Source organism: Grammomys surdaster, unplaced genomic scaffold, assembly GCF_004785775.1.
Source record: "Grammomys surdaster isolate TR1022 unplaced genomic scaffold, NIH_TR_1.0 262, whole genome shotgun sequence".
Lineage (NCBI taxonomy): Eukaryota > Metazoa > Chordata > Mammalia > Rodentia > Muridae > Grammomys > Grammomys surdaster.
The window spans coordinates 1,996,771-2,011,837 of NW_021604703.1; the positions used below are offsets into that span (position 1 = coordinate 1,996,771).

The following is a 15,067-nucleotide window of genomic DNA, read 5'->3' on the forward strand; positions in this document are numbered from 1 at the left end:
TATGATATGTTGTGTATGTATGTGTGTAGTATATGTGGTGTCTGTATGGTGTGTGCATGTGGTATGGTGTGTGTGTGTATGGTGTGTGTTTGTGTGTTTGTGTTTTGTGCTGTGGTGTGTGAAGTGTGTGTGTGATGTGATATGTGTGTGTGTGTGTTGGTGTGCACATACCTCTGCACTTAATGTGAAAATCAGAGAACATCTTTCAGGAGCTGGTTTTTATCTTTCACAGTGTGAGTCCTGTGGATAGAACTCAGGTTGTAGGAAGTGCCCTTACCCACTGAGCCACCTCACATTATCTGTTTTTTAAAACTAGTTTATTTCATGTGTATGGGTGCTAATGTCTGTACACCATGTGTATGTAGTTCCTGTTTGGGCCAGAAGAGGGTGTTGGATTCCCTGGAACTGGAGTTATAGAGGGTTATGTTGGGACTCAAACCTCAGTCCTGTGAAAGAACAGCCAGTGATCTTAGCTACTGAATGAACCATGTCTTCAGTCCTTGGAAGTAATTTCTGACACCTGCTATCACATATGCAAACTTGAAGACATAATATTTGTGAATTACATTAGTCATAAAAGGAATACACCCATAATCCCAGTTACTAGGGAAGATGGAGGCAGGAGGGTCAACTGATCCCAAGATAAATCAGACCCTGCCTCAAAAACCAAACAGAAGAGTAAGAAATGTACAGTTTTAATTATATGAGGCACTAATGTAGTTCACTTCATACACAGAAAGTAGAGAGGTGACTGTCAGGGCCTGGGGGATGGTCCTACAGGAAGTTACTATTTAATAGGTATGAAATCTCAATTTTTTTTTTTTTGGTTTGGTTTTTCGAGACAGGGTTTCTCTGTGTAGCTCTGGTTGTCCTGGAACTCACTCTGTAGACCAGGCTAGCCTCAAACTCTGGAACTCAGAAATTCGCCTGCCTCTGCCTCCCAAGTGCTGGGATTAAAGGCGTGCACCACCACCGTCCGGCTGAAATCTCAGTTTTACACAATAAAAAAGAATTCTAGAGCTAGACAGAGATGATGGCTGCATAGAAATGCTCAATGCACAGCTAAACATGGTTAAAATTCCAAATTTGATGTTACATATATAGAAAGGCTGGTCATGGCAGTTTATGACTTTGATCCCAATCTTCCAAAGACAGAGTTGGAGTGATCTCCATGCATTCAAAGGAAGCCTGGTTTACAAAGAGAGTTTGAGGCCAGTCAGGGCAGGAGGGGGGAAGAAAGGGAGAGGGTCGGGGAAGAAACATTTGTGACCTGGCAAGTTTGGGGCTAGAGAGATGGCTCTGCCATTAAGAATGTGAACTGCTCCTGCAAAAGACCTGAGTTTAGTTCCCAGCAACCTCATCACAAAGTTCACGAGCACTTGTAACTCCATCTGCAGGGGATCTGATATCCTCTTTTGGCTTCTGTGGACCCTCACACTCCGGTGCACACACTCACATCCAGACACATACATGTAATTAAAAATAAAATCTTTAAACAAAGCTCTCAAACAAAGGACATATAGAGTATTTCCAATGAAAGCGTGTTTATGTAGCAGAAAAGCACAGGCATTACTCTTTATGGGCAAATGTCCATGGTACAACATAAACAGATGAATGGGAAGAAGAAATATCAGAAAACAGATCCCATAAGGGCCAAAGGCTATACTTACCACAAACTCAGCTATGTCTGAAGATGGAGTACTTGTTAGCAGAGCTTTGCTTTGATTACCAGGAAGAATACAACCCCTTTTCTATAAATATGTACATAATAGGAGATTATCAGAAAGAAAATATTTTTAAAATAGCAGTTCAAAGTTAGTACACTAGACCATATGTAATAATAATACAATGCTTATTCTGTAAATTAAAATTTAAACCACCTGATAGGAAACTGAAGAATTTTCTAGACTGAACTAGGTCAAACAACTCTGACTAGAATTGTATACTATGACTGAACCACCAACCAATGAACACACATGGGCTGGACCTAGGTCCCCCGCACATATGTGGCAGATGTGCAGCTTGGTTTTCTGGTCCCCCAACAACTAGAACGAGGACTGCCCCTGACTCTGCTGCCTTCCTGCTTCCCCTAACTCGTTGTCTTATCTGGCCTCTGTGAGAGGATGTGCCTAGTACTGCAGTGATTTGATGTGTCAGAGTGGGTTGGTACCCCTGGGTGGCTCTCCCTTCTCAGAGGAGAGGGAGAGGAGGGTATGAGGAAGGGACTATGTGAGGGGAATACTGGGAAGAGGGGAGGCAGCAATTGGGATGTAAAGTGAATAAATAAATTTATGGGAAAAAAGAATTGTATCTGGCGTAACAACTATATAAGAATGTTAGCTTAAAATTACTATTAATTTAGGAAGAGAAGCTGGAGTAGTGAGTAGGGAACCCTGCATTGATTACCTTTTTTTAACTGTCTTAAAGTTATTTACAGAATTTGTTTAGTTCTTGGAATACTACTGTACTTTTAAAAATATATTTTCAGTCTTTCAATTTAAATACTGTAAATTGTCTCACTGCTGTAACAAAATGTCAGACAAGAAGTAAGAGGAAGGGTTCATCTCGGCTTACTGTTCAAGGGTGCAAATCCACCATGGTGAAGAAGACATGTTGGTGGAAGCTGGCCACATTGCATCCATGGGCAGGGAGCAGAGAGAGATGAGGGAGTGCTGTGCTTAGCCTTTCAGCTTTCTCTATGTGGCTCAGGACCCCAGCACATGGAATGTTGTCACTCATATTCAAGGTAGGTCTTCTACTTCAATTAACCAATCTATACCAATCACTCACAGACATGACCATAGGCTTGTCTTCTAGATGATTCTAGGTCCTATCAAGTTGATGATCAAGTTGACGATCATACATGCCCAAGGAAGTTAAATCTGTTGGTGAAGATACTGCTAGGACCAGCACATTTTGAATTTTTATCATTATTGTTCCTAATCTATTAAAGTTCTTAGTCTTTTTCATGGTGGGGTCTTTTATGAAAGTTTGCTATTTGTTATATAGATGTATATAGTTTTTAAGTTAAACAGTTATTAAAAAATAATTATGTAAATATAGTTGAAGAATTTAAAATCAGAATTTTCCCAAACAGCTTAAAAATTAAATTCCATGACATGTACAAGCCAACACAAGACACATACAGAAACATAAATAAATATAATAAAATTTTTGAAACATTACTAAACAGTTACAATGATAACTCATGTTTCAGTTTGATACGTATTAAATGGTAAGTTTATAAATATATTCAATATTATTGTTACTCAAGTTTTTTTATCCTGCATTTTATTGTGCATTTTAATGGAAAGATTCTATATAGACAAAGTGGGAGTGGAGAGCAGGAGAGAAACGAGGGGAAATGGAGAGGAAAAGATGCAGGAGGAGAGGGAAGCTCGGAGAGACCAAGAGGAAAAAAGAGAAGTTGATTGACAGGAGGGAGAAGAGAAAGGAAAGAGAGACAACAGTAGAAAGATAAAGAGACAGAGCCACAGGGCGACAGGGATAGTGTGGAGTGGGAAGACCAGTAATAAGACAGAGACAGGAATCAGAGACAGCTCCATGCTGAAAGAGACAAAACACAGGCAACAAAGAAGAAACAAACAGGTTTTTTAAAAAAAAAAACCCAAAGCTGAAGTGTCAGATGGGCAGAGCAACAGGTGCCCTTCAGACAACCAGCTGCCCTTCACAATCTTGGATTCCATAAGCCCACCATGTCTTTCTGGTAAGTCTCTCTTCTTGAATAGGTGACTGTCATGTGATATTAAGTCCAGATCTGGAACCCAAACTCTGAGATAAAACTAAAAATCACTGTTTAGTTTGTGTTAGTTTTGTTCCAGTTTTACTTTTCTTTCCCTCTGGTTTTCTTCTGACATCATCTATTTAAACTAATCTAGAATGGATTATTAAGAAAATTGTTATAAAAAACTTACAGGTACATTGGCTTGGTTCTGAATATATTAGCACTAACTTATTAGCTATATACTTTTAATTGCTTTACATGAACAATGAGAACTAGTCTACCTTTAGGAGTGGTGAGCAAGGATTCCCAAGAGAATATGCAGAGATAACCTGTAGATTCTGGATGGAGACACCCAGTGAGCTAGCTCTAGCATCATTCTGGCAGCCTCGGGGGTCTCTGTTCAGATTTTCTAGAACAAAGAACCTGCTGGCACACTGCAAGGGGTATGTTTAGCAATAACTGAGCTGCAACATCTTTAGATCTGTATCAGCTGTCAAGCTTTGGCCATCGCCTCAGCCTCCAGCCAAGTCCCAAGCACAGCAGCACAATATAGACTTGGGTGATGCAATGTCTTTGCTTCAGGACTCCCCATTAGATCCCGGCTGTCACTGTCCAGTCTCTCCCTTATTTCTTTTCTCAGGTATCATCTGCTCCAATCAGTTACTGGAATTCTTAATTGTATCTCAGAACCTGCTTTGCAGGGGTCCCAATGACACAACTATTAACCCTCAGTTCACTTTACAGAGTGTTAACTTGCATGCATTAACATACAGCTTTAATGCAGCTATAGAATTTAGCTGCACCCTATTTTCTCTGTATTTGTTAAGAAATTTTACATTTCTAGATCTTCCTAATCAGTACATTTTATAGCCTTTCTAAGAATTATGAGTTAATAAAATACCGGGACTTACCAGCACAGGCTCCAGGGGCTGAGGCAGCAGAGCATCCCTGACTGCATTGATTTCTAGAGCTGCACTCAGAGGGGAGCACAGAGCCTTGCTGTCTGGGTGACTGGAGCTCAGCTTTGTTTGGACACGTGGACCTCTATCTTTAGATTCATTTTTAGACTGAAACACATTCACAATATGAAATATAATTCACAATGCTATAAAGCATCCTCAGGTGTCCTATTATTTCTTCTAGCTGTAAAAAAATAAGATTTAAACTTGAAGACAAATAATTTTCTAAGAAAAAAGAATATAGGGAGATATATATATCCAGCACTATAAAAAAAACAACCCAAAGACTGACATATGCTTTAAAAATAATGCATTCCATATATTTAAATGAAAAATCTGGTAAAAGACAAAAGAGGTAGAACCCAGTTCTACCACATTTAAGGTGATAACTCTCACATTGTGTTCTACAGGGTTGGAAATGTGGCTTGATCAGTGGCAGAACATTTAGCCAAGAGAGGTTGGGACCTGGATAAAAAACAGCTAGAAACCCAAATGTTTCGCAAAACCAAAATAAATTATGAGATCTGTTTGCTAACACCTAAAATTATACTATGGAAAATATTAAATGTAATATTGTCTTTATTATACAATCATTTGTATTTAAGAAACCATATCATATAAAAATAAAAGAAAATTCTCTTAACATCAGGACATGTTAACCATCACAAGGTATGTTGTCTTGTTAACTAGTCCCTAAACTGAATATCACACATGGCCATTGTTTCCAGCTATGGATTTGTCTCGTGGTCCCATAATATATTTATAATATTATAGTACTTAAAATATAAGCAAGTCAAATGTAAGTCGGGAGGTAAAATTTGAATTTCACATAAAATTAGATAGTGATGGTCTAATCATGAGGATTTTAAGTTGGGTGAGGGTATGAGGAAGAAGGCAGGGTGTGGGGAAGGAAGTAGGAGCTAGAAAGGTACAGTCCTTGGCAATGGGTAAATGCGAGACTGGAGCGAAGCATGCAGCAGCCTCAACTGGCTTCTTTCCTCTGAAGGTTTTGGCCCTTGAAGACAGACATCTCCTTCAGCCTTGCCCTCGTTCTAAACAGCTCCATCCACCAGGCAGTGGACACACACAGCTATCCTCTCAGTCCCTTGATTTATATGCTGCCTTTTCCCTCACACCTCTACAGTCATGTCACCGTCAAAGCCCAGCACTTGCTCCAATAGAAACTACAGAATCATCAATTCAGACAACTTCCTATGCCCTTGTTTAAGCGTGAAAGTGAAATAACATTCTCCCCGCGTTAACACCTTTAGTCCATGCATCCTGCACTGTATCTTCACCATGGCCCTCCTTCAGTCTTCTCGCTTGTCTAACCTGTATGTCATTATTCATCAGCACAACTAATTTCTTATCCCTGCGCCTCCTGTCACGGGTGCCTGGCAAATCCTCAACCTCAGGCAAGCTCTCACTCCCATATCCTCTGTACCGCCAGTATAGCCGAACACTAGTCAGATTGTGTAACCCGGCAAATCACAGGCTCAACAAAAGTTATCTCACACAAATAACTCTACTTACACATGTCTATCTTCTCATGGTCATCTTACACGTGCTCCAGTTTCCTCGTACATGTCTTCTTCCCTTTGCAAGTTTCAGCTGAAAAACTTTCACCATACACCCTGTAACAACAGTAACTAACTAACTAACTAACAGGATGTCACCTAAGATGCAAAACTGTCAAGGCTCAGTGCAAAATGTGAGGCCCTTGTTTAAAAATCATTAAGAATTTAAAGATAGAGTAAAATATTGAATATGGTATGTGTCCCTATAACTGCAAATTCAACTCTCTCACACTGCATTTTTAAACCCACCACAATGGACAGATCCCTTCTGTTAAAGGGCCAGTACCCATGCTTAAACTCTCGATTGATGCCTCATCATCATCTCAAGGACTTCTCTCGTCAATATAATATGTACATTTACAAATAATATAGTGCTTCTTACACAGTTTTATTGAGACGCAATATACTCCAAAGATCACTTAAGTATGAAATATTTTAAAGATCTTTTAGGGTCATGCAACTATTACCATGATCTAATTTTAGAACATATTTGTTCCTAAAGTCTCATATTAGTGACAAATTTCCAGTCTACTACACCAATACAAAGTAGTCTTTTCTCTAATTCTGTCTTTATATACTTTCTATCCTGGGTATTTCTTGTAAATGGAATAACAGAGTGTGTGGTCTTCTGTGACTTGCTTTTTTTCATGTAACATACTGTGTTCAAGTTCATTTCTGTTTTAGCATGCATCAGTGCTTTATTTGTTTTTAACTGCTGGATAATATGTTATTATATAGATGTGTTATATTTTATGACTCACTTATTGGGTGGGCGTTGGGGTTATTTCTATTCTTTGGCAACTATAAATAATTGTAAGTGCTTATGTACACGTTTTTGTGATGATAGATATTTTTATTTTTCTCTAGCATAAAAGTTAAAATACAATTGCTGGATCCACATTTAAATTTTGAAAGCCCAAAAAACTGTTTTCCAGAGTGGACATGCCATTTCACATTCCCAGCAGGAACTATGGGGGTTCCAATTTCTCCATATCCTCGCCAATATTGGTTACTGTTTTATTGTGGTCATCTTACTGAGTGTAAATAAGCATATTATTGTGGCATTGATTGGCATTTACTAAATGCATGATTGTAGTGAGCATCATTTCCTATGCTATTGGCCACTGGATAGGCCAATAGCCTATTAAAAAATAGGGCCATTTTTAAACATCAGGATATCATAACAATAGATTTATATTCAGGAAGAGACATCTCTGATAAGCATAGCTTTGAAACAAGACAGGACCCAGAGTAGCAGAGAAATGGCATTAATGTAAGACAGAACACACTTCATTAGAAAAGTATTTGGTCTGTATGAGAGAGGGGCACACTAGTAGAAGTTGTGTTATAGAGCAGACATTCTAGTTGAAGGACAAGGACAGATACCCAGGAAGAACGAGGATGCAGTAAAGAGAATGGAGAAAGCATGTGGAAGGCTTTCTTTTATTGCTTTAAGACAATGAATTGAAATTTGGGTGAAGGTTAACTAGGTCTCCAGGCTGTGGGATGCTCCAGTTGTCTACTGGGTGAAATACAATGCTACGCTCCCATCTTCCTGTCCACCATTTTTAGTAGCCTTCAAAAGTGATCTGATATATCCAGCTTTTTTTTTTTTTTTTTTTAGTAAAAAGGCTTCTTGAGACCCAGCCTCTCCACTCAGTTGTTACTCTTTTCTTCTTTTTTGCTATTTCCCGTTAGGGATTCTTTCCCCCTCAGTCTTGCACTTTGCCTCTGCTCCTTCCGCTGCAGCTTCTTGGTCTTCAGCTTCTCTTTGTGCTTGGTAAGCCAGCAGCACAAGGCTCTTGTCTTCTTGTCTCTTGTCTTCTTGGGATTGTTCTTTCTGAAACCACCAGACTATTATGATCTTAAATGCAATTCACTATTCTTTTTAAATTAATACAATTTTTGAACAGTTTTGAATCACACCAAAGTTGAACAGAAGTACTGAATTCTCATACAGTCCTGGACACCCCTCCCACTGTTATCATCCGCTATATGGTGCTGTGTTTGTCATCATCAATGAATCTACACTCATATCAGTAGCATCTAAAAATCTACAGTTAATCTTGGGGTTCATTCAATGTTGTCTATATGCTGTAGTTTTGGACCGATGTTTAACATGTATCTACCATGTACTATCATAAAGAATAGCTTCTTTGCCCTAATATCCTCTATACTTCACCTCCTCATCCCTTATCTTCTTCCAGTTCATGGCAACTGTTAGGTTTTTGTTCATTTTTATTATCTCCATAGTTTTGCCTTTTCTAGAATATCTTGGAGTTAGAATCATATAAACCTTTCAGATAGGTTTTCTCCACATGACTTGACAACCTCATTGCTTTAAAACTTACTATTTGTGTGAGAGCACAGGCACACCTGCACCATGGCATGCATGTGAAGGTCAGAGGACAGGGTTGGGAACTGCTTCTCTCCTTCGACCATGGGATCCAGGGATCAGACTCATGTCTTCAGGCTTGTGCAACAAGAGCCCTGACCTGCTGTCTCATCTGCCCACTCACTGCTTGTTCATGTTGAATAATATCACATCGTTTGGAGACTCCACAGTTTGTGTTTATGCTCATCTATTGAAAAAGTGGTTTGGTCACTTATAAGTTCTAGAGATTATGAACGAAGTTGCTCTGCACGTCCATGTGCAGTCCACAGTTAGTGTGGATTGAATATTTTCCTTCATTGAGTAAATACTAAAGACTGATTGCTGCATCATAGGTAAATGCATGCTCAGTTTTGCTAAAAGAAATGCACAACCTTGTCTTCCAGCGTGGCTGTGTCATGTGCAGTTTCCCAGCAACAACTGAGTACTCCTGTTACTCTACATCTGCAGCAGAACTTGGCATTGTCAGCATCGATGTGGGACATTGTACGGTGTGTTTTACTTACAATTTCCTCTGAGCATGTGGTGGTGAGCAAGTTTTAACACACTTCCTGCCATCAACAAACCTTAAGTGAACTATCTGCTCAGATCTTTTGTCCATTACTTCATCTGCATATTTGAGCTTTAATAAAAGTTTTCTGTGTTTTGGGGTTATCATAGTATGTACTTTTTAGAAATGGGAGGCTTGTCTCCTCCTTCTTTCTTCTTTTTCTTTTTTCTCTCTTTTTAAAGATGTACTTATTTTATTTGTTAGCATACTGTCACTCTCTTGAGACACACCAGAAGAGGGCATCAGATCCCATTACAGATGGTTGTGAACCACCTTGTGGTTGCTGGGTATTGAACTCATCTCTAGAAGAGTAGCCAGCACTCTTAACTCCTGAGCCATCTCTCCAGACCATCTCCTCTTTCTTAACATTGGCACACACATGTGCATGCACATTTTTGAGACAGTGTTTCTCACTGAACCAGGAACTCATTAATTCAGGTAGACTACCTGATCAGAAATGTACCCCCCAACCCCCAGGGATCCTTCTGATTCTGCCTCCCTAGTATTGGGATTACAGGAATATGCTACTGCACCTAGCTTTTACATGTATTTTAAGGATTAAAATGGAATCATCTCTCCAGCCCCTCTAATAGCATCTTATCAATCAGCTGCTCAGGACAAGGCTTAGAAGTCTTTCTCAACACTTGTCACTCCATCTCCTAAGTCAGTCTGTCATCTCTACAGGCAAAATTATCTCCAATCCACGCACATCTCTCCACCTCTCCTATAAAGCACATTAATCAATGCCAACACAAAATCCCTCACCAAAATAGTCATTAGAATTTCTTACTGATATCTCCTTGCTAGCATGTTTGCCTTTCCCCAATTTATTCCCTAATCTATACAAAAGAAAGAAAAGGGACTTTAAATCTGCCACAAACTACTAAAAAAAAATGGTAAAAATAGAAGCCTATTTTCTCAGCTATAAGATAGATACCATCAAACAAGCAAGCAGACAAACAAAACTGACTGGATGATATATGTATTAAAAAACCCAATACAATTAATGAAAGGCTTTCAAATTCCAAAGCCTTCACCAGAATGTTTCAGACTCCAAGCCCAATTCACTACAATCCTAACATGAAATGCTACTCTGATTACACATAACTCTGTGTCTTAATGAATAATGTATGCCTGGTCATTAAAAGGAAATCAAAAAAATATAAAATACATTTTAATTCTCTTTTATTAAACTTATATAAAGTATATATTCACGTATGGTCTGCATAGGTTTTTCACAAACTTGAGTAAATCTTATGTTCCAAAATGCTTTTTCTATTGCCTGAAATAAACAGAAAATAATCTACATATAGGCTAATCACATCTTTTATCAGTGCAATGATTTGTATAGTTATCCTGCTTCAATACTTGCTTTGTTCTTTGTTGTTTTGGTTGTTAGGGGGCCAGTTTTCTCAGCAAATATAACCTCAGAAGCTGCGTTTTCTACAAATAAAAACAGAGTTTTATTCTATTTCACCGGCCATTAACTGTAAGTACAGAAGACAGAGAATTCAAAACCAAAATTGAAACTAAACCAAACCCCAGGTTTTAATGACTTTACCTCTTTTACAGAAGGAAAAGCTTAATGTGTATTGACTAATCTAACTCGCTTCAGATAGAAGAAAATACTCTTTAAAGATTTATGTTAGACAGGGCTGTTGATAGCTCAGTGGTTAAGAGCACTGGCTGCTCTTGCAGAGAACCTGGGTTTGATTGCCAGCACCCGCGTGGTGGTTCACAACCACCTTTAACTGCAGTCCCTGGAGTTCTGATGGCTACTAAGGGTACTGTACATATATGGTACACATATTTACATACAGTCAAAACATGTACTCCCATAAAATAAAAGCCTATTACAGAGCTCCATGTGTCATAGAAGCAAATACACGGCTTACTCGTGAGTTAGTGGGGATGTGTGTGGTAAGTGAAGTTCTTTATTTCTTCTCCTCTGTATTTAAACACTCGCTTTCTACTGTGACCTTCCTCTTGGTATTTAGTCATTTACTTATGAAGGAAATGAGGTTTCTATGTTGCCCAGACTTGAATTCCTAGGTGTAAGCTATTCTCCTGTCTCAGCCTCCTGAGTAGGAATCATTTCAGATACCCACTACTACACCTGGCTCTATCAGCATTGAAAACAAATTTAGGGGGCTGGAGAGATGGCTCAGGGGTTAAGAGCACTGACTGCTCTTCCAGAGGTCCTGAGTTCAATTCCCAGCAACCACATGGTGGCTCACAACCATCTGTAATGGGATCTAACGCCCTCTTCTGGTGTGTCTGAAGACAGCCACAGTGTGCTCATATAAATAAAATAAATCTTTAAAAAAAAAAAAAGAAAACAAATTCAGGCATGGTCTATGTTATCTAAACTTTTCCTGTGCTCCATATCCCCCCTTCTGCACCACCTCTTTCCTGTGGCTGCATTTCTCCCAAGGGCTCCTTTAGCTTACTACGACATTGCCTAGCCCACTGGACAACAGGTAGGGAGATGACTATGGAGGATAACACTACATACAAAGAGTTGAAAGAATGTTGGTCTCCAGCTTTAAATACCCAGTGACTCCCAAATGCCTGCATTGTACACACTCCTAGCTTCTAATGATGGGCTTTTTAGCTTGTTACCCAGATCACCCTGATCCTTTCCAAAATTCCTCTATGAAAATGGCACGTGTTCCACCCTTTTCAGCGACAGTTGTATAACTAATTAAGGAAACATTGAAAAAAGGAGAAATACAGCTGGGCAGTGGTGGCACATGCCTTTAATCCTAGCACTTAGGAGGTGGAGGCAGGCAGATTTCTGAGTTCAAGGCCAGCCTGGTCTACAGAGTGAGTTCCAGGACAGCCAGGGCTACACAGAGAAATCCTGTCTTGAAAAATAAAAAATAAAAAAAAAGAAAAAAAAGAAAAAGAAAAAAGGAGAAATACAGAAGCATCTATAATTCCAGAATCATGACTCTGCTCAACCATCATGTTTTTAAAATAATATTTTCCATCGCAAAGCAAAACTTTTGATTTGAGAAGACCTAGGTAAAACTAGGATTGGTTTTTGTACCATGACCACTTTACTATTAATGCTTTTCTCCCCCAAAAAACTATGTGTTTTTTGGTGTTCAGTATAAATTAGTGCCACTAATTATTACCTGATGCTAAATTTGAAGTATACTTTGGTTCTGGAGAAATATGTTGGGCCTCTGATATTATCCCTCTGTAATAAGAACAAATTAGTGATATTTTAGTAACTTTCAATTATACTTAAATTATACTTAAAGTAAAGATGTGCAATTAATTATTCCATAGGGGAAATACAGCTGGTTAGAAAAATGCATCATGTTTATAGTAACAGTTAACAATAACATGCACTTACATGTTTATCAGTGTGACACATGTCCGTAGAGGAAAACCATAATGTTTAGAATTACACAGACCTGAGTTTAAGCCAGATCTGCTACTCATACTTTAGGGGCCTTGAGAAAGCTATCCAACTTGTCCTGAATCATACTTGCCTTATTTATGCAAAAGAGATAGCAAACCTGCTATTCAAGAATCTGGTGTGATATTTCTGATCTGAGTGATATTTTCAGAGATGAATATCTTTCTCTTTTTGGAACTTCCACAAATGAGACTGTGTTTTATTCTAACTGAACACACAGGAGAGGATGAGCCAGTACAATAATGTGTGAGGATCCAAATTTAGTGTTGGACCTCAAAACACGACCTGAGCAAGACAGATTCCTTGAAGCTGACAGAGCCACATGTGAGAGCAGACTCTTAAGATTCCTGTCCTGATTAATTGAAAAGTTGGCTCAGTAAAGAGCAAACTATTTTCTCTCATTTTCCTTTATGCTCAGATGTTCAAATAGAACTGCCTTGCTTCTGACCAAACCTTCATGTAAACTCCTTCCTACTAATACATCTCAGGTATTCTGTGAGTAAACAGTGAGTTTTAGGTGATAAAGAGTCCAGTGTATTAGCACAACTCCAAACTCCTACTATTAAGCATGAATCTGCTGTAGTCATGTTGAAAATCTTTGTTTTTTTATATCACAAATGCTGCCCCACCTTACGGTCCCCCCTCCTCAGAGAGTCCCTCCCTCCATCCCCCATCCCCTTAAGTGACTCTAAACACCTTTGGAACTAAATAAAAATCCTATCCTCAAGGCCTTTCATAGTTCAGATTGTGGCCACCTTCTTGAACTAGACCCTGCCTCTCTCACAAACACTCAGTTCAGTACACATGCCCTGCACCAACTGCTTCCTCCAGTCACACCCTTCTCCCCAGTCTTCCCCATGACAAGTCTACCACCTTTTTTTTTGCAAGAGCCTCATCATCGAGAGATATTGACATCACTTAATAATAACCACCTCCACAATAGTTCCTCTAAAACAGAGCTTTGAGTGTTTTTGAAATAATCACACAAATAGTCCTATTTAATGTTAATGTTCCTAGGCTCTATTTATTGTTTACGTTCCTAGGGGCCAACAGGGTCAGTCTGTTCTTAAAACTTTTACAAAACTACATATAAAACTAAGTAGTAAGTGGACATTTATGGAAACTCTCAATGTTATATTGAGTAGTATATATGGTTAAAATCAAACAGACCAGGGTTTAAAATCAGCTTTGCTACTTTTTGGCAATTCACAACGAATACAGATATTTTTTCCTTTTAGATTACCAAAAATCTAATAAATTAGAAGTCTAATTCAATTTAGTTAGTTATATAACTGTTTGAAATCCACAAGTATTTAACATTTTCCCTATAATACTACTTTTCTTTAATATGAATTTAGACAGAAAATGTGCCTTTTCATCTGCTTACACTAAGAGAGAGATCACTTTGCCAACTGTGCATCAATTCTATAGACTTACAAAAAGGCAGACTAAGAGGGAACCAAAGAAAGGAAGAACAATCTTGAAATGATTATAATCAGCTCACTGAGGTGGATATCCAAAGCTGTCTATTAATAGCCAACATGATGGTTTTCAAAACGTCAGAAGTCCACAGAATTGACGTTACAAACATTTCTGCATTAAGGTTCATTTTGATTAGAGACCTGTCTGCTCCTGACAGCTTCCTGTCTTGGATTCTAAGAAGAAATTGAGCATCTTTGGAATTACTACAGTTGTGGTGAGGCAGCCACTAGGCAAGAATTGCCTCTTTTCATCTACAGATAAATTACTGTCCTGGAAAGAACACATTTGAGGAATAGTCGACTGATTATATCTGCCGAGACAGAGTAATCAGCCCTTAATAGTTCTGCATCACTAGGTCTGTCAGATGATCCTGGGCCAGAAGGCTGAAGATTGGATGCTCCAATGTTTTGTAGTATAGGGACTGTCCAGGTGTTCAGCAGTCTCTATAAATTGGCTAAGTTTTAAAAGCTATGCTTTGTGCTTCCCATAATTTCAGTTAATTCAGTCATTCTGGATTTCTGATGGAGTTGAAGACTTATAGTCTCATAGCCAATCCCGGCTATTTACTTTGAGAGAAAAGACTTGAGAGGATGGTTTTCAGCTGACATTCATTCTAGAGCCAAGAACAAAGCCAGGTTCAGAACTAAGTCTTTTAGTTAGGAGAGATGGCAGAGGTTCTGGTTAGTCAACAAAATGATGGACTGGGTATTAGATCTATCTTGTGCCTTACTGATACAAATTAGTATAGTTTTGCTCTAATTGTATTTTGAGAGAAAAGTTTATCTTAACAGGAAGGGTGATATGTAGGAGGAGCTATGGTGGGAGGAGTAAGGAGAGGAAGAGGAGGAGTATAGAGAGGAGGAGAAGCTAGGAGATGAGAGAGAAAGAGAGAGAGAGAAAGAGAGAGAGAGAGAGAGAGAGAGAGAGAGAGA

At 38.8% G+C, this 15,067-nt stretch overlaps 1 protein-coding gene across 1 annotated transcript in view; it reads right to left on the reverse strand.

Moving 5' to 3' along the window:
- The window catches only part of Meikin (meiotic kinetochore factor), a 45,182-nt gene that overhangs the window by 10,506 nt on the left and 19,609 nt on the right, over nt 1-15,067 (reverse strand). The window contains exons 8-12 of the mRNA XM_028775840.1: nt 12,364-12,428; nt 11,328-11,333; nt 10,596-10,666; nt 4,657-4,812; nt 1,671-1,751 (exon numbers count right to left, since the gene is read on the reverse strand). Coding sequence (XP_028631673.1) covers nt 1,671-1,751; nt 4,657-4,812; nt 10,596-10,666; nt 11,328-11,333; nt 12,364-12,428 — 379 coding nt within the window. The remainder of the gene's footprint in view (nt 1-1,670; nt 1,752-4,656; nt 4,813-10,595; nt 10,667-11,327; nt 11,334-12,363; nt 12,429-15,067) is intronic.